The 20538-nt window shown below is 38.0% G+C and overlaps 1 protein-coding gene across 2 annotated transcripts in view; it reads left to right on the forward strand.

Annotated features, from left to right (window-relative positions):
- RYK (receptor like tyrosine kinase) overlaps positions 1-20538 on the forward strand; it is a 108863-nt gene that overhangs the window by 41961 nt on the left and 46364 nt on the right. Inside the window, exons 5-9 of one of the 2 annotated variants that reach the window (XM_070794608.1) lie at positions 1330-1383; positions 4893-5037; positions 11975-12075; positions 15416-15550; positions 17797-17883. In XM_070794608.1, coding sequence (XP_070650709.1) covers positions 1330-1383; positions 4893-5037; positions 11975-12075; positions 15416-15550; positions 17797-17883 — 522 coding nt within the window. The remainder of the gene's footprint in view (positions 1-1329; positions 1384-4892; positions 5038-11974; positions 12076-15415; positions 15551-17796; positions 17884-20538) is intronic. The other variant, XM_070794613.1, reaches the window with a different exon arrangement.

Here is a 20538-nt window from a genome sequence, read left to right on the forward strand (position 1 = left end):
GTGTTGAATAACACATAATGTATGCCATGCATACATTTTATCTGTAGTAATTATCTTGTAACTGGAAGTTTGTACCATTTGACTACCTCCTCTGGGTCCTCCTCTTTCCTCATACCTGGCCTCTGATAATATCAAATCTAATCTCTTCTCTTATGATTAAAAAAGAAATTTATTCTTGGATTCTGAAAACATAAGTGAGATCATGGAGTATCTCATAGTCTTTCTTTGTCTGACGTATTTCACTTAGCATAAGGCCCCAAAGTCTACCTGGTTGCTACAAATGGTAGGATTTTCTTATTTTTTTATTTTATTGTGTGTGTGCGTGTATTTTCACCACTTCTTTATCCAGAATAGACGTTTTTGTAATGAAAAGTTAGCCCCATTTTAGCTTTAGTGTTTTGGTACATTTGTCAGTTCTTGCATATCCAGTTACACACTTACTTTCATGTAATTTTAAAGCCAAAGTGGACTTTAGATACAGAGTGCAGAGCAGGTGGCTCCTGGTCCCTAAGGAGGTGGCGCTGCCTGTACAATGGCGCTTCAACTGTTAGTGCTTAAAGGCGGAATGACGGCCAAGTGTGATGGAGTCTGCGGAGCACACCACTGCTAGTGCCCACTGAGGTTTAATGCTCAGCTGATGTTCAGAATGATCTCATACCCTCTCCATTTGCTTTATTATGTACATGAAAACTGACCGTTGATGTAGTTTTCTATTCTGTTTTAGACTTAATATTGAACCAGTCTCTTTTTTTGGTGGTTGTACTTCTGGCCACCCTAATCTTCCAGTTCACATTCATGATTCTTTAGTATGTGATCTTAATATATTTATTTATATGGTTTTCAAGCTTAGTACTGTATGAAAAGTGTCTGCAACAGAAAACATGCATGTACTGTATTGAATATTAATTGGTGGTACGGGCAAGAAAAGTGTCCTTTATCATACGAGGATGGAAACTATTGGTTCAGTCAAGTTTCATCAGTCTGAAACTCCTCAGTGCCTTTATACTCTGCTAATGTGTACTGTTAGCCTCCACAGAGGTTATAGTATGTAGGTTTTCCTAGACTTCTTGACCACAGAAACCCTTTTTGAGTGAGTAACTGTAATTGGCTAATATAGGCATAGACTGTTGATTGATGAGTATAGTGATGATTATCAGAATAGTAATGTAGCATTTACCATTTTGCAACACATACCTTGTTACTTAGTTTAGGCAGTGTTCTTTTAGAATATAAAACTGTTAGAAAAAATTCAGAAAATTTAATTACAATATATAAGGATTTTCATGGAAAATAATTTTTAAAGCATCTTTTATCTCCTTTTAAATTCAGAACTTGAAGAAGTAAAAACTTCAGCCTTGGACAAAAACACTAGCAGAACTATTTGTAAGTGTTACTGTATTATCTTTTTCCATCATTAGGGATGAAAAATAATTGATTGCAAATAGACTTGATTTCATGAAGCTTAGAGGTTTTGTGGTTTCCAATTTTCCAAAAGATTAAGTGATGCCATGCTACTTATTTAACTGATGTTTTGTAGAATGGTATATTTAGATGAAACTATTTGAATATTGAAAATTTTGTAAAGTAAAATTCTAAAAAACTTTTATAAGCAAGAATTTATATTATCATTTCAAGTGGCCATAATTAAAGTATAAATGTGAAATATGTGTAAGATCTTCATCTGTTTAACAGAAAGTTAGAAAATCTAATTCATGGCCTGGATGCAGCTCTTGGCTAGTTTCATTCAGCTGAAAATACAAGCTGAAAGATCCACAGCTTTGTTGTTTTCTGTTGTTTAAACCTACAGAGCAGAAACTCAACATAGGTTTTTATTTTTTGGTAATGGTTCTGTAAGATTGTATAACTTAGACTTCTTTTTCCTTTTCTGATACGGATGCATCATTAAGTCTTACTCTTCCTGAAGCCGTTTTAATGGCAGCATCTTAAAATGTTATTAGATTCTCTTTATGGAAGTAAACTAAAAAAAAATTGGGGAAGAGAAATTCAAAAATAGAGAAATGAAGGGAATGTTTTGATCAACCCCCATGTGACCATCACCCTCCTTAGGAATCATCAACATTTACCAGTCCTGTACTGTTGATGCCTTCCTCTTTCAGACAGGTGGTAGGTAGGGAAGGGTAGAATTTTTTAAAGCACATCCTAGGCATCATGCCATTTCACCTATAAATGTTTCAGTGTAAAGAACTTTTTAGAAGTCATTAGTAAACAAGCCACAATCATCCAACACCTCTTTACTTGTATTTGATTTATCACATGTAACAAAACTAACTCCTTAATGTCTTCTAATAGCGATTCCATGTTCCCATTAACCTGATTGTCTCAAAGCTGTCTGTGTATAGTTTCTTCCCTGAATCAGGATCCAAATGAAGCAAACTTACACTGTATGTGGTTGGCATGTATTAATCAGAAACCACCCCTTTCCCTTCACTGTCATTTATTTGTTGAAGAAATTGACTCATTTGTCTCATAGAATTTTCCACATCTGCATTTTAATGGTGCCATTTAACATGTTTTTCTCTCTTCTAAACTGGTAGTTAGATTTTGTACTTGGTTAAATTGAATAGTTCTGGGTATTTCAAAGTATACCTTTTTTAAAGAGAAAATAATATGAGATTTATCTGCCTTTTAAAAATATTTCATTTGAATTTGTCTTTGAGAAGAAATTAAACTATTTTTTAAAATATCACTGCTCCCCAAGCTTACTTTTAAAATTCTGGTGATTTTATCCATTCCTTTTATGCTTAGGATTATTATTTCTGACAAGGAGAATAGAGTGTTGATTATCCTTGGTCTCTTCCTTGCTCCCTCTCTCCTCCCTTCCCTTTCTTTGTTTTCACCTACCTAACATTTACACTATGACACGCGAGGTGGTATGATTGAGGCAGAAGATTAAACCTTGAATGAAACAGACTTTGTAAGCCCCCTGGGGCTTCTAATGCACCAGAGGAAATGGATAGGCATAAGCAGTGATAACAATATCCTGTGGCAAGCTGTGGCATGGCAAGCCCAGGTGCTTTGGGACCCTGAGGAGAAGGGTATGTAACCTCCTGTGAGGAAATGCGGGGCAGCTTCCTGAGGAAAAGTGGCATCTCATCTGAGACCGAAGGGTAACCAGGTGGTAGCAGGTGACATGTCAATGAGGGAATGGGAACAGTGCATACACTAGTCTGGAATTAAAGGTAATCAGGCAGGGTGCATCTGGGCATGTGCCCAGCAGAGCGGTGTCCTCTCCTCTGCCCTGGAATGTGCTGAGATGGATGCTGCCAACATCAACCTTTGGGATCTTCCTTTCCCAGCCCTTGAAGTTGAATGACCCCTAGCATTCTTAAGGAAAGTCCTGCTTTCATTCAGGCTGCAGGTCAAGTATAGCTGTTCTAGAAGCCATTTGGTCTCTCTACATCAGTCTGTGCTGGTTCATTATTTGTTGATTCAAAGTTTAAATTTTAGAAAGCAATCTTAAAAAAAGTTTTTGAAAGCTGTCGCTTTTATATCTTTTGTCCTGATGTATTCCCATAACTCTGCATTTGCATATCTGTCAGTTTTACATCTCCACATAGACATGTACAGGTGCTCTTGGACAAAACAAAACTCTTAATTCTCTCTTTCCCCAACCTGCTTCTTTTTCCTCTTTATAAAGGTACCTTTTCCACCTAATTCTTTAAGCCAAAGCTTTGATTCCTCTTTTTCTTCCTATTCTGGCATAATCCCTTTAGCAAACTCTGTTGACTCTGCTTCCCAGTCCATGAACTTCTTACCTTCCCCATAACATCCTTGTCCAAGCCATGGCTGTTTCTTTCTTGGCGTGTTCTTACTTCTGCTCTTGCTCCTCCCCACAGTGTTCTTTATAGCATGCGCAGTCATCTTTGGTGTTTTTTTTTTCGAGTATTGTTATGTGTGCCATTCCTTTGCTTGAAGGCTTGCAGTGACTTCCCGTATCATTAGGATAAAACTCAGATTCTTCAGTAGAATGCTGATGTGAGTACTCATTAATCTTCAGTTACACCAGTTCCAGTTACATCGTTTGTATTTCTGTTTCTCTGTCTTCCATTCTGCTTGCTCTTATCGTGTGGATCTTTGGTTCTGTGTCTTTCTCTGTTGCTCCTGTGTGTATGTGTGCACATGTATCTCTGTGTCTTTAAATTATTTCTCTGTTGCTGAGGCTTTCTTTTTGAGTAACATTAAGATGAATATTATTTCATGAGTAGAGTCTTGTTTTCCTGCTTTTATTTTTAAAAACAGATAAGCAAAATAATTTCTTTTAACTCTCAAGAGAAAACGATGAAAAATGTTTGTTTTACCTCATGGGTTGCTCTGCTGTATATTCCTCCCCCTTTGGGGAGTGGTGATTGGCAAAATAGATGTCTTATCTCTCACACCAGAAGCCACTGTTGAGGAAGGGTCTGTAGAGCTTGCTGTCCAGTATGGTAATTACTAGCCATATGTGACTATTTAAATTAATGAAAATGAAATAGAATTAAAACTTCAGTTCTTTCATTGTACTAGCTACGTTTCAAGTGCTTAATAGCCACAGGTGGCCAGTGGCTACTGTACTGCATGGCATGCTGCAGAGCATTTCCCTGTTGGACAGCATGACTATAGATAGATGGTTTATTATGTGTATGCCACTTGTGAATTGTACTAATTAACCAAAAGTTCTATTTAAAGACACTTTTTTAAACTACACAAAAACCCTTCTTAAATTGTATGAATTTATAGCAACACACTACTGGTAACCGATCTTATCAAAAAAAGGACACGTGAAATGAAGATCTCTTTTACAAAGAACAGGATACTCATTGTGTATATTGGGTTACAAAGCAATTGATGACATTTGTTTCAAAAGCTTAATGTGCTATTCATTTTTATTTCAGATGATCCTGTACATGCAGCTCCAACCACTTCTACGCGTGTGTTTTATATCAGCGTAGGGGTTTGCTGTGCAGTAATATTTCTTGTAGCAATAATATTAGCTGTTTTGCACCTTCATAGTATGAAAAGGATTGAACTGGATGACAGGTATCGTACATCTTTGGGGAAAGGAAAAAAATAAAAGCAGTTATTTGCATATACATGGGAGCCTACCCACACCCATGCTCGGCGGTGCACAGTGGTGCAGGGGAAGAAGGGGAGAGTGATTAAACCCTGGCCAAATGAAAAACACCATCTTTGTGTTTCTCTGTAGTTTTATTTTTAAAAAATTTGTGAAGTCATAAATTACAGTTTTATTATTTGGTGAAAAAGTAGAGATCAGTTTTTTTTCTATCCCCTTTGACATGATTGTCTTCTAGACTTCTAGTGCCTTTTTGAAATAGCCCTGCTTTTTCCTCCTCGCTTGTCCCTCCATCGTTATCGGTCCATTCATCCATTCATCAATCCAGTTTATTAACATTTATTGAGAACCTGCTATGATTTAAATAATTAGTTCTCAACCTGGTTGCCTATTAGAGTCATGGGTAAACTTTTAAAATATATCAATACCCCTTCCAAAAATTCTGATGTTATTGGTCTAGGGTGGTGTTTGGGCATTCAGTATTTTTTTTTATTAAAGCTTCCATGGTGACTCTAATGTGTAGCCTTTGAGATACACTGGTAGATATGCTAAGTGCTAGGAATAAAAAAATAATGATGTACTATCATAGCTTCGTATTTAATCTTTGACATTTACCATATTTATAAAAGTTTATAAATTTGATGATATGTATTATAGTGTGGGAATATAGCAGCTTGTCCCAGCCTGGGTGAGTCAGGATGACTAGAAGTACATTGTAGACAGGATAGGGTGAGAGGTGGAGATGAAATGATAGATGAGTTTATTTTCCTAGCCCACAGTTCTCGTTTCCCTCCTTAGTGATTCCCGCTTGCTGACTGAAGACATTCTCAGCTTCGTGACTTGGCTTTCAAGGTGTCTTCCTTTAAAGTGTAGAGATAAGCACCCCTTCCTCTTTGAACTTGCCTCTTATGCTCCAGTCAAATAATTACTTGTTCCTCACCTTTGCTCTACTCTTTGCCCTCCAGGACTTTTGTTCATGCCTTCTTTTGTTCCCTATATTTGCCATGGATTCAAACCCTCTCCATTCTTCACACCTCAACTCCGTTGCCATCTCTTTCATGAAGTCTTTTTTAAGCCCCCCAGCCATCAGTTTCTCCCTCCTCTTTTTGTCTCTCTCTCCTTCCCTGTCTCTTTTCTCTCTGTTTGGTAGCAATTACTGTACCTTTTCTTATGTACTTGTCTTTCCTGCTCGAATGTAAGCTTTTTCCAGTTGGGAAGCATTGCATCTTACTGCTGACTGCCCAGTCCTATGTGGTGTCACACATATAGTGGGTAAGCATATGTCCGGCAGAAACAGCACAAGGGAATGAGGGAGGCTGGTTGGATTAATTCCTGCCCCTAAGTATTCTCTGTCCCCTCTGTTACACTTTTTTTATCTGAGCAGAGAAAGAAGAGAAAGGAGGTCAGAGTAAGAAAAGAAACACATGGGTGAGGTGTTTCAGAATATGTTTTGTGTGTAGGATTGTGTTCATTAGATTTGGGTTTTGTAGAGAAGAGCTAAGGAGGTCGTGAGGTAACAGGAACATTTTGATGGAACTCTCTCGAGAGGATATGGCAGAGTTAAAGGTGACTGGGAGGCATAGCATTTCAGAGTTAGTCTTGACAAACACATTGTTTTTGAGGGTTTGCTTGTGTGTGAGGGCTCTGAACCATGTACAATCAGGTCAGAGTTGTACAAAAACTTAAGAATTTGTGGGGCTTATACCTTTGCTGCTGAAATAATTCGTTACCACCCATTAATTGGTGTTCCAGTTCTCTCTAGTTTTTTGACAAAGATTTCCAAACGATGCCTGATGAGAAGCATCTTTCATCATCACTTGTTTTCAGGGTATAGCCTAGTGGTTAAGAGCACGGACTGGAGCTAGCACACCTCTGAATTCTGGTTGTGCTGCTTGCTAACTTTGTGGCCCAGAGGAGGTTTTGTAGCCTCTTTATGTCTTGGTTCTCCTTATCTCTAAAGCAGAGATGATCATGGCACATACTTAGTAAGCATGTTGTTAAGTTCTAGTGAAATAAAACTGTAGGCTCTTAGAACAAGCCCTGCATTATGGTAAGTGCCATTATTAGGCTTTTTCTTTTCAGAAAGTTGCAGTGCTGGTAGTAATGGATTGATTTCTTCTTCAACTCTTGCCTGTTCTACTGCTGCTGCTAAGTTGCTTCAGTCGTGTCCGACTCTGTGCGACCCCATAGACGGCAGCCCACCAGGCTCCCCCGTCCCTGGGATTCTCCAGGCAAGAATACTGGAGTGGGTTGCCATTTCCTTCTCCAATGCATGAAAGTGAAGTTGCTCAGTCGTGTCCAACTCCTAGCGACCCCATGGACTGCGGCCTACCAGGCTCCTCCATCCATGGGATTTTCCAGGCAAGAGTACTGGAGTGGGGTGCCATTGCCTTCTCTGCCTTTTCTACTAGCTTTTACTTACTACTTGACAGCAAGCTAATAGTGGGGACTAGAAAGTTCCCATGTAATAATCTAATAGTGTTTGAGGCGCTTGCTTCTTCTCTTTGCACTGGGGCCTGTGAGATAACAGTGACTACCGCTTCATCAGGGGCTGTCTGCTAGTACTGCACCAGGCTCTGTATGTGTAGTATTTTATTTGATGCTCACAGCCACTTAATGGATATGATGCTGTCCTTGTTTTAAAGATGAAGAAACAGACTTAAAGAGATTAAATAACTTCTTCAGGGTTGTGCTGCTAGAACCAGAGCAGAGCAACAGGAAGGACTCGTTGTTGTAATGAAAGTGAAAGTGTTAGTCGCTCAGCCGTGTCTGAGTCTTTGCGACCCCATGGCTGCAGCCCTCCAGGCTCCTCTGTCCATGGAATTCTCCAGGCAAGAATACTGGAGTGAGTTGCCATTTCCTCCTCCAGGGGATCTTCCCAACCTGGGGATCAAACTCTGGTCTCCTGCATTGCAGGCAGATTCTTTACTGTCTGAGCCATAAGGGAAGGCCAATTGTTGTAATAGATGTATTGTAATAACTCAGTATTGTAATTGTATAAAGCACTTATATTTGGTTTCCCTGATGGCTCAGATGGTAAAGAAGCTGCCTGCAATGCAGGAGATCCGGGTTCAATCCCCGGGTTGGGAAGATTCCCTGGAGAAGGGAATGGCTACCCACTCCAGTATTCTTGCCTGGAGAACTGCATGAACAGAGGAGCCTGGCAGACTACAGTCTGTGGGATCACAAAGGGTCAGACACAACTGAGCAATTAACACTTTCACTTCTTTTTTCACTTGTTACATGCCAGGCACTGTTCCACGTGCTTTATATCCATTAATTCCCTTAGTCTTGACAACAGCCTGGTGAGGTTTGATGGAACCCATGGCTCCACAGAATTCCTTGCACAGAGATGATAGGGAGTTCTTCCATTCCTGACACTCAGGAGCCAGAGTCCTGTTCTACACAGCTTCTTTAGAGGCAGCGACCAAAACTGCCTAAGGGGGTGCTCATGCCAGGGGCAGTTGGAGCCCACGTGTGTGACTTGCCCTGTCGTGACAGTACAGGCTCATCTTTTCTGTCTCTGCTGTGCTGGGGGAGTGTGTTCTGGAAAATCAGAGCTTCTGTGAAGTCTTTGCACAGAGGGACTGGCCTCTGCCCTGTCTGCCCCATAGTCTGTCTCTGTTGGCTCTTGAATATAGGAGAACTCATTCCTTTGTGGGGTGCTTGAACTTGTTTGACAATATCTTCATTTTCCATTGTCTCATTACTGGCGACAAGGCCGTTTTATTTCCCTGTATTCATTTCTGTGTCTGGTGTCTAATAGCTATCGTTGAATGAATATTGCATGAAGAATTTCTTGAAGAAAGAATGACTGGAGAGAGGCAGGAAGCCATTCTGTTAGAGCAGTAGTTCTTTGCCTCTTTTGATACATATCAATAGCTCATATCAGAAGCAACCATTCTGTGTGCTTTATATAGCCTTCTATATGAAGAAAGTGTGTTTTTCTCTGTTTATTTATTGACTGATCCAATAAGTGTTAATTGAGCTCTCACTGAGGCTCAGTTGGGCCCACTTGAGGCCTCTTGGGCCAGGCCCTGGCTTTAGTGTTGGGGAGGAAGGAGTGGTGGGAGGCTCTCATAAAAAATATATAAAAAAACATGTATTTTTCCTGCTTTCGTGGAGTTTATAGTCTGCTGTAACAGATATTAAACCAGATATTAAACCAGAAACCCCTGCTAGAATGTAGGCTTCATGAAAGTAGGGACCTTTGTTTATTGTGTTCACTGCTGTATCGCTAGCACTTGGCACAGTATCTGGCATATAATATACGCTTAGTAAATAGTGTTGAATGAATAAATGAATTAGATATATAAATATAAATTATAACAAGTGCTCTGAAGGAAAATGATGATCTTTGCCCTAAATTCTAACTTTAACTCTATAGCAGAGTTAATATCTGCTAATCTTACTTGCTTATGAAAGTTAAATGAGATAATTAATTTAGACTGGTATTAAACTATTAAGTGCAAGCAAGTGTACAATTTTTATCTCACTTTTTACCTCATGTGCTATAGCTATGTAAATATTGATTTTAATAGGTAACAAGGGTTGATCCTCAAATGCTCTATCTTTCTCTCATAAATCTGGGATTTCAAAGGTTTGTTCTGACCCCTTGACATAGTGCTTTGCTCATTATTCAGTTCAGTTCAGTCGCTCAGTCGTGTCCGACTCTTTGCGACCCCGTGAATCGCAGCACGCCAGGCCTCCCTGTCCATCACCATCTCCCAGAGTTCACTCAAACTCATGTCCATCGAGTCAGTGATGCCATCCATCCATCTCATCCTCTGTCGTCCCCTTGTCCTCCTGCCCCCAATCCCTCCCAGCATCAGAGTCTTTACAATGAGTCAGCTCTTCGCATGAGGTGGTCAAAGTACTGGAGTTTCAGCTTTAGCATCATTCCTTCCAAAAAACACCCAGGACTGATCTTCAGAATGGACTGGTTGGATCTCCTTGCAGTCCAAGGGACTCTCAAGAGTCTTCTCCAACACCACAGTTCAAAAGCATCAATTCTTCGGTGCTCAGCTTTCTTTACAGTCCAACTCTCACATCCATACGTGACCACTGGAAAAACCATAGCCTTGACTAGACCGACCTTTGTGGGCAAAGTCATGTCTCTGCTTTTGAATATGCTATCTAGGTTGGTCATAACTTTCAGCCACTAAATACGTACATGCTCATAATGTTGCATGCCCAGGCTTTTCAAGAATTCTGAGGTGGTACAAGAGTGCCACCTACTGTTGAATTGCTGAAGAGAAACAGGAACTAGTAAATACTTTGGGATCTGTGCGTATTTATTCAGTCATCAGTGCTGGTTGCAGGGAATATTTAAATTGTACTTTCCACATATATTATGTAACTTGAGCCTCCCCTAGATCCTGGGATGTGGGTTTTCTTAATCCCATTTTATGGGTAAGTATTTGTATTCTATTATTTTCTCCATCTTTGAGAATGATAATGCTTCTCTTCCCTCCCCATTATTGAATCCTGGACTTCTACAGTTTTAATTTCTGATGTGATCTTTGAGTCGTGCTCAGAACTCCAAAAACGGGTGCTCTGTGGTTCTAAGGATTAGGGATGGTAATATTAGTAATAATGAACATAAATAGTAATAATAATTTATAAATGTATATTTGAGGGCAGGGCACTGACCTAAAAGGATTATATTTTTCATGTAATTATTTTAGCAACCTTTTCAGGAGGTAGTATTATAGTCATTTTATCCATCAGGAATTTGAGGCTCCAAAAGCACTATTTTGCCTAAGGTCGTGCAGCTAGTTAATAAATGGTTGTGCTGGCAGTTTGGATTTCAGGGTTATACTTTCCATCTCTTCACTGTGCTATCCTGTACCTACTATACATGTAGACCTATATAGATCACTGTTTGAGTAGCAGCTTTTTGTCATTATGTGTATTTTTAATCACTGGGCTTTGAAAATACAGAACTATTGTGTGGGGTGTGGTCATTCAAAAGATTTTCATATTTAGGAAAGTTTGGAGTCTCTGATTGGACTCTGCTGATTCTGCAGCTAAGGGAGACATGGAAGGTAGCCCTTTCTTCTTGAGGGTATGACATCTTGCCTTTGATTTCACACTTCATGCTGAATTTCTATGCTTTACTTTTCCACTGCTTCAGAATTACTAGACTTGAGGCAGTGTAATTAGAATGTGGTCGAGGGTGACCTGGGATAAGGTGGTTGTGCACTGACAAAATGAAAGGACATTGACTTGTAGTTATCTTGAGTATGAAGTTATTTGAGCCTAGCATCTTCTGGGTCTCTTGATTACTTAAAAAATGTGGGATAATAAAATGCTTCAAGTGCTAACAATTTCTAATAAATTCTATAAATTCCCAAAAGGTGGGATTAGGGATGTAGAAGAAGCAAAATGTATTCGATTAAACAGACTTGAACCAGGTAGGATATCCCTTCCCAAGCTTTGAGCATGTTTGATTTGCTTTCATATGCCGTCATCTGTAGGCCATGTGGTTATGGACCATCATTAAAAGAATCCTGTCTTTATACTCCTTTTCTTAAAAGCAATCTAAATTGAGTGGCATGAGTTCTTGACTAAGTGTTGGTCCACAGTTCCCTAACATATTGTATGAGGTTCAAGACTGCTATCTATGGTATTTGAAGAATGCTACATTTTGTGAGTGACTTTGATATGATGAATCACCTGATAATTGTGGAGATAGGAAAGAAAAAGAATAGAGCTCTGCATTATGAGATAGAGTAAAATTTCGGTATGAAACATTTGTGATGGAGATCCATGCATTATTGTGATCTCTCTTAAGGTTTTAAGCTGGTTATAATGGCTCCATGCATTTTGTAGGTATTGAAAAAGGAAATTTCTCATTGAAGCTGACTTGCCAAGTATTTCTCTTTTAAAAATTATTTGCAGCATCAGTGCCAGCAGTAGTTCCCAAGGGCTGTCTCAGCCATCTACCCAGACGACTCAGTATCTGAGAGCCGACACACCCAACAATGCAACTCCTATTACCAGTAAGAGTTAATTTAATTCTAAAAGTTAAAGATGATTTACTAAAATTGTTTATGGTCTGTCTGTCCTTGGTCCTGTCTGTCTTGTCCTTGGTTAATTACGTATGGGACATATGCCACGCTATATTGATAGAATCTAACATGTACGAATTAGGCTTAAACTTTTATTTTCTAGAACATTGAATGAAACATTCCAAAATTATAGTATTAAAATTTTAGGTTTAGTTGTTAGAATTAGTTTTAGGGAGGTTTCTATAGATTATGTTAAAAAGGCTACTGAATCACTTCTGTACAAATTCAAAAGGAGGATTTTCAAGTAGTTAGAATAAGCTCCTGAGCTGTATGAAGACAGAGACTTGGATTTTAATGAATTATTTGATGGTCTCATGGGCTGTGGTAAGGACTTTACATTGTTTTCTGATCATGATGGTAAACTAGCTGCCATTGGAGATCTAATTTCCTTTATTTTGAACAGGATTTTAATTAAAGTTTTTATACTGTAGCTGTTCAGGGGAAAATAAACATTTTTGGAGTATAATTTAGACATAATGAGGATTGAGAAACATCATTCACCAAACAAGAAACAACACAATCATCAGGATACACAGTGGGCCACAAGTCAGGACTCAACTCATTGGTGCCATTGATTAATTAGGTTCTTGTAGGCAAGATACCTTTATCTCCCTTGGACTGACATTTACTTTCTAATAAACTAAAGTTAAGAATATCTGTTTTTGGACTTCCCTTGTGGTCCAGTGGTTAAGAATCTGCTTGCCAGTACAGGGGACACAGGTTAGATCCCTGGACTGGGAAGATCCTACAGGCTACAAAGCGACTAAGCCGGTGGACCACAGCTACTGAATCTGCATGCTGCAAAATACTGAAGCCCCCGTGCCTTAGAGCCTGTGCTCCGCAACCAGAGAAGCCCCCACAGTGAGAAGCCATGCACTGCATCTAGAGAGCAGCTCCCACACACCACAACTAGAGACAAGGCCAGGCACAGCAATCAAGACCCAGCACAGCCCCCAAATAAACACATGATCCTAGGAGGGAATGCAAAATGTACAGTCAATTTAAAAAAATGATAAACAACATTATTTAAAAAATAAGAATATCTGTTCTTCACCCAGTGCCCTCCTATGGTCTTTCAGTATTGTTTCTCATTAAGAAGAATCAGGATTCTTTGGAGAAATGGATGATATCAGGACTGGGTCAGGAATAAGTAAGATAACCTGGGACATTTGTTGAGCCAAAAATCAAGGAAACTACTAAAGACAAGAGCTTTCCAAATTGGAACCATTGAGCATCAAAAAGAATAATGACTGCAATAGATTGAAATGATATAAAAGTGAAATGTAGAAATGTGTAAAAATCCACAAATTTGTAGTGATACTTTTTTTAAAAAAAGTTTATTATGGGAGTTAACTGAGGCACCAATAATACCTTACTGTGACAGCTGAGCATGAACTATTTTGCAGTAACCAGATAGTGCTGGCTTACGAAGGGAACTTTTTTTTTTTTTTAACAGAAAAATCCCAGCTAATAAATGCAGAAGGAATAGTAGAATCAGAATATCATACTTGTATCCCCTAATAAAATACTTGATTCAGGAAAGGATTGTCCATGTTTTAAACTATACGAACAAAGGGAGGTAGGGAGCTTTACCATTTGAGGGATCATAGTGTTACTGCCTGAATCCACTCCTGGAACTTAGCATCATTAAAAGTAGGATAGCTAGGTAGTTTGTATTCCCAGGTGGAATATTCTTGTCTTCTTCCCCCACAGAGAGTTAACTTGGATCTAATTGAGGCTATAAGGCTGACTTTCAGTTTACAGGGATAGAGGAATGAGTTAGATGACACTGGAAGAGTCAGATGCTGGACTTTCTCCAGGATAGTTGATCTAGTTTCTTTAGTACGATGTGGCAAGAAAAACGAAAGGGGAAAGAAGTGGGCATTGTAGCTTAATCTGAGAGAAATCTGAGAGAAATCATAGCAGCAGTTAACATCTCCACCAAGGAAAGAAAGATGTATGTCCCTCAGGATATAAAATGATAGATGTGAGGGTAGTTCAGACTATTCCTAAGAAACACATCATTGCTTTAAATGTTTAGCTTTGCTCATTAGAGTCATTCTTGATTGTGGATATAACCTTAAAGAGCTAGATAAGCAAATTATTATATATGCTAAAAGCAAAATGCATTTTAAAAAGTCAGTGGAAGTACAATTATTTTTTGACAGATTTATAAGTTTACCACCAATAAGTTTACTTGTTTTTGTAGACATTACCTTAAGGAGATAGATACTTCGTATGATACAAAATAAATAGTGTTTTTTAAAAAAACCAACAGAAATATATTTGCCTGTAAATAAAAAAAAGTGAAAGGAGCAGAAAAAAACACTTGAAGATAAAGGAGTCAAGAGTTTTCAAAAATAACAAAACACAATAGTATACAAATGGAAGAAACTCAGAGAACTCCAGGAAGGATTAAACACTCATATATACTAGACATACACACACACCTAGACATATCGTGGTCAAATTGCTGATCAGTGGGATCAGGTTTTGTCATCCTAATGCATCCTTTTATAATAAAGTTTTTCAAAGCTTTTCATGTAGTTCTTCCAGCAGCCACCAATAATCATTGTCTGAGTCCACCCTTTCTTTCGGGATTTTTCTCCCCTAAAATACCATTCCAATTTCTGCTTGCTAATAACACTAGATCTTCCTTTTATTCTAACTTTTTTTTTGTTGCAATGAGAATTTTAATTTATGGCCAGAAATTTTGTTTTGCTATCATCATATTAAGAATGAATATGAATCAAGGGAACTGAAAAACGAATATGAATCTCACAAAGATATGACTGGCTGTATGGATGCTAGAATGATTAAACCAATTATATATATATATATATATATATATTTTTTTTTTTTTTTTTTAAGAAAAGCTATTTTTACAAACATCTCTTCATTTGAAGTTTTTTTGTTAGGAGACTATATTAGAAAATCTTTGGAGAAAAAAGCAGTTCATTCAAGGGATTAGATTAATTCCATGAGTCAAAGCTTGTTTCATTTGGCAGAAAAGCAATTGAAGTGGTATTAATAAAATATTATTTTTAGTATTTCTTGTTTTAATTCTGCATTTAAAGGTTTTGGGGTAGGTGGGAAAGTGTTTCTTTAAAATTTAGTATGGCCTTCATAAATAATTCTCCCTGTATGTGCCTTTTTCCTTTTTGATTCTTACCTTCATTTGTTCCTGTGACTTGACTCCTGGGGTTCTAACTGAACTAGTTGATCCTGATGCCATAAGAAGGTATTTATATTTCTTGGTTTGGCTTTGTTGGCTCCTCAGGTTATCCTACCTTGCGGATAGAGAAGAATGACCTGAGAAGTGTCACTCTTTTGGAGGCGAAAGCTAAGGTGAAGGATATCGCAATATCCAGGGAGAGGATAACTCTAAAAGATGTACTCCAAGAAGGTACCTATTCTCTCAAAATCAGGTTTTCAAGGAAGATTTACTGTTAGTATAAATATTTTTTTGTTTCACATTTTAAGAATTTCATCTCATTTCATCCCTAAGGATAGAAAGCAGTTCAGTTCAGTTCAGTTCAGTTCAGTCGCTTAGTCATGTCCGACTCTTAGAGACCCCATGAACTTCAGCATTCCAGGCCTCCCTGTCCATCACCAACTCCCGGAGTCTACCCAAACCCATGTCCATCGAGTCAGTGATGCTATCCAACCATTTCATCCTCTGTCATCCCCTTCTCTTCCTGCCCTCAATCTTTCCCAGCATCAGGGTCTTTTCAAATGAGTCAGCTCTTCACATCAGATGGCCAAAGTATTGGAGTTTCAGCTTCAACATCAGACCCTCCGATGAACACCCAGGACTGATCTCCTTTAGGATGGACTGGTTGGATCTCCTTGCAGTCCAAGGGACTCTCGAGAGTCTTCTACAACACCACAGTTCAAAAGTATCAATTCTTTGGCACTCAGCTTTCTTTATAGTCCAACTCTCACATCCATACATGACCACTGGAAAAACCATAGCCTTGACGAGACGGACCTTTGTTGGCAAAGTAATGTCTCTGCTTTTTAATATGCTGTCTAGGTTGGTCATAACTTTCCTTCCAAGGAGAAAGTGTCTTTTAATTTCATGGCTGCAGTCACCATCTGCAGGGATTTTGGAGCCCCCCAAAATAAAGTCAGCCACTGTTTCCCCATCTATTTCCCATGAAGTGATGGGACCAGATGCCATGATCTTAGTTTTCTGAATGTTGAGTTGTAAGCCAGCTTTTTCACTCTCCTTTCACTTTCATCAAGAAGCTCTTTAGTCCTTCTTTACTTTCTGCCATAAGGATGGTGTCATCTGCATATCTTAGGTTATTGATATTTCTCCCAGCAATCTTGATTCCAGCTTGTGCTTCTTCCAGCCCAGCGTTTCTTAGGATGTACTCTGCATATAAGTTAAATAAGCAGCCTTGACGTACTCCTTTTCCTATTTGGAACCAGTCTGTTGTTCCATGTCCAGTTCTAACTGTTGCTTCCTGACCTGCATACAGGTTTCTCAAGGGACAGGTCAGGTAGAAAGCAGTGCACAATTTATTTCCTGTATAAAACTGATCTTTATTTTCCCTTTCTTTAGATTTTTAACTTGCCTTATTAAGCTTTGAAACGATTTTGATATTCAAGTATATTAAAGCATGATTATTAGTGTTTATCACCTTTAAAAGGATATTTCCTGTTTAGTTCTTGTCCAAAGATGATCACTTGCTCACAGGCCTTTTTGAAACAGTCTAAGTAATTTTCTCTGTGATGGAAAGTACAGGGGTTCCAGCAGAAGGAGATGCATCGGTATTGGAGTTATGCCCAAATTCCAGTCTCAGTCCCACAGTTTATTACCTAGATGACCTTAGAGAAATCATTTCCTGTCTTCCATAGCCAGTTTCCTTGTCTGTAAATATGGGCTTATGTTTTCTACTTTAGACACGAAGATTAGATGAACTGATGTACATTACATGAAGTAACACATGATAAGTGTTTGAGAGATAAGACCCTGCCCTTCCCTGTTTGCTGGTCCTTGCTTTCTTTTCTGAGTTTCAGGGTATTGACTGGGGACAATGCTGAAAGAAGAGGACAGAAATTAATAATAAAATGCTTTACTGAACTCTTCAAGTTGTTCAATAGACAGTAACTTTCCCCTTCCATAACTCAGTTTGAAGTGTTTTAGATGCCTGTGAGTCATTCTGAATTCATCTGTCAGTTAGAGATGCTTGTTTGTCAGTCACAGCTAAGGGAGGGGCTTGAACTGTCCCAGAGGCAAATAGTCATTAACGGAAGCAGGTTTTTATTGTGTGTTTTTGAATGTATAAGGAGAGTCCATTTTTCTCCTTTGTCATTGCTCTGAGGCTCAAAACTCATAAATGTCTCTGTGGATAGCCCATTACTGAGCTCTAGTGCTCCTAGCTGTATCGTTAGTTTGTTTAGGCTATTTCAGAATGAATTCTCATAGACAGTTTAAATACATCTTTTCTAAAAGCAAGTTAAGATGTTTTGTAGTTTAAAAAGAAGAAAAATAAAGATTTGAGTCTTTCTCTGCTAGGGCTGGAGTAATGTTGATCACATTTGGCCTTGTTATATTTAAGTTGTATTGTGCCAGAAAATTTTGTACTTATAATTTTATAAGCATTATCATATGATCTCAGTAATTATTGTTTTTCCTTCTAGGTACTTTTGGGCGTATTTTCCATGGGATTTTAGTAGATGAAAAAGATCCAAATAAAGAAAAACAAGCATTTGTGAAAACAGTTAAAGGTAGGATTTGTTCCCATCCTGTCTCCATAATACTTTTCTGTCTAAGGTGGCTTATGCCAGTGAAATTGTTTCAGATTTTCAAAGTGTGACATACCTTTCAATCAGTCCATGTTAATTTAGCTCATACAGGCTAACTTTTAGGAGATTTGTGTTGTTCTTATTAAGGTATAGAAAATAGAAGCTAATAGTTGAGACATTATGCATTTGTTAGATGGTACTCAGAAGTAAAAGTCATTCAGTCATGTCCGACTCTTTGAGACCCCATGGACTATAGAGTCCATGGAATTCTCCAGGCCAGAATACTGGAGTGGGTAGCCTTTCCCTTCTCCAGGGGATCTTCCCAATCCCGGGATCTAACCCAGGTCTCCCGCATTGCAGGCGGATTCTTTACCAGCTGAATCACTAGGGGAACCCCAGATAGTACTCAGGCTTCCAGTTAAACTGCATCCAATTAACTTCTTTTTTCCTATATCTAATATTATGTTTTTCCTAGGTTCCAATTATTTGGTTTTTCCTTCTTAAAAAACATCTCAGCACCCCCTATCCTCAGTACTGAGGAATTGTAAAGAAAAAGATGAACCACTGTACCTTATGTGAATAGCTGTTATTTGCCTTCCTCTCACTCCTGGTACCCCCTTTTTTTGCTCTTACATATAATTTGCAAAAAGTATACATTTGTGTGTGTTCTTTCTTGGTAGAGTTTTACAGATACAGCCATAGTTAGAATTGCTGCCCCATGAGGTATTTACATTGAAAATTTTGATAGTTGCCAGATTGTTTTCTAAAAGGTAGTGCTTAGTTTATATTTTCATAAACAGAATACCTATTTTCATATGTTCACCTTTTGGAGAAATATATTGCTTAGATTTTCACTTACTGATTTATATAAAATTTTCAGTTAGAGATTCCCTATAAAAATGTACTAGAATATTTTTAATATGGTTTATTGCCTAATACTGGTAAATTAGCAAACCTTTTTATGATATTAAAATTTTAATGCTTTATGATTGGTATTTATAAAAGCTTAAAAGTCCCTTGGACTGCAAGGAGATCCAACCAGTCCATCCTAAAGGAGATCAGTCCTGGGTGTTCATTGGAAGGACTGACGTTGAAGCTGAAACTCCAATACTTTGGCCACCTGATGCAAAGAGCTGACTCATTTGAAAAGACCCTGATGCTGGGAAAGATTGAGGGCAGGAGAAGAAGGGGACGACAGAGGATGAGATGGTTGGATGGCATCACCGACTTGCTGGACATGAGTTTGGGTAAACTCGAGTTGGTGATGGACAGGGCGGCCTGGCGTGCTGCAGTCCATGTGGTCTCAAAGAGTCAGACACGACTGAGCAACTGAACTGAACTAAAATAATGCTTAGTTGAGTCTATTTGTTAATTTTAAGAGAAGGAAAAAATGTGGTAATTTAAAGAGTGCTTAATGCCTGACAGTGTCTGATCTAAGGTGAGATAACTAGAATATTTTAGAAAAACAAATTTAGCATTTCAAATGCATAAATTGAAGGTAAAACTAAATTCAGTTTCATGAGTAGGAAGTGACAATTTTACGAAGTTGACAACGTTAACTTATAAGAACTTAGGTTTAATGTTAATTTATAAGAATTTATGTTTCTAAATTTACTTAAAGGAATTCTTGGAAAGTATGAAGGGCTTATTATGTTTATCATTTCTAAAAAGTTGGATTGTACTAATCTAACCAAAAAAATCTTAGGAATTTACTTTCTTTTAATTTAGCAAAATTGTTTAAGGATGCTACAAGCACAAACTTACGCTTTTCTTTTCTAAATGAATGATTTAACACTGCGTTCGATATTTATTCATTCACTTCTCCTAACCGAAAAACACTTTTAAAAATGGATATTTAAATTTGGTCCCACTAGGTTTTCTGACTAGTGTTGAAGGATACTTTACATATTACTCTTTGTAAATGTAAAATTTGAGCCCTAATTTTAATAACATCTGTCTTTTGTTACACTTTCTCCACTTGTTAAAGGAAACATTTCCCCTTAATTCTAATATTTCTTCTGAGGTTTGTAAATATTCTATGGATAATTTAGAACTGAGCTAATATTAATTTGTTCTGAATAAATGTAAAATTAACTAAAGAGGTTTCTATATAGAATTGGGTTGATTTAGGATTGGAATAGGGGAGAGAAGGAAATAATAGTGATAAGAAAACACAATGCAGATACTGGGACTGTTTCACAAGATAAGATTTCTCTGTCTGTATACATTTGCATTGTAGTCACTTGCTTGTTTCTGTATCTTACCACTGTAATTATAATGTTCTCTCTGAGTTATACGGAAACCAGAGAAAGCACAGTGAGTCCTTAGCCAAGATACGGTCATGGTTTGTGTGGGAAACACAGAGGAAGTGTACTGACGACAGTATTTGCTTTAAAATTGTTTTATAGCTCCACATGATTGTCTCTGAGATTTATTCTTTTGGAATGTTATTATTTTTTAATTGAAGCCGCATAGAGCTGACAAAGTTCTCTCACAAATCTGTGTGCTTTGTTACATGCTGTATAATTAGAAGTACAGCTAAAAATACAAAAATAAGTTTTTAAAAGATCAGTGACCTTTCCTTTAGGCATAAGCACAAAATTGGAGTTTGGCTTCTTAAAAAGTTCATAGTTTTTC

The sequence above is a fragment of the Bos indicus genome, chromosome 1, assembly GCF_029378745.1.
Source record: "Bos indicus isolate NIAB-ARS_2022 breed Sahiwal x Tharparkar chromosome 1, NIAB-ARS_B.indTharparkar_mat_pri_1.0, whole genome shotgun sequence".
Classification (NCBI taxonomy): domain Eukaryota; kingdom Metazoa; phylum Chordata; class Mammalia; order Artiodactyla; family Bovidae; genus Bos; species Bos indicus.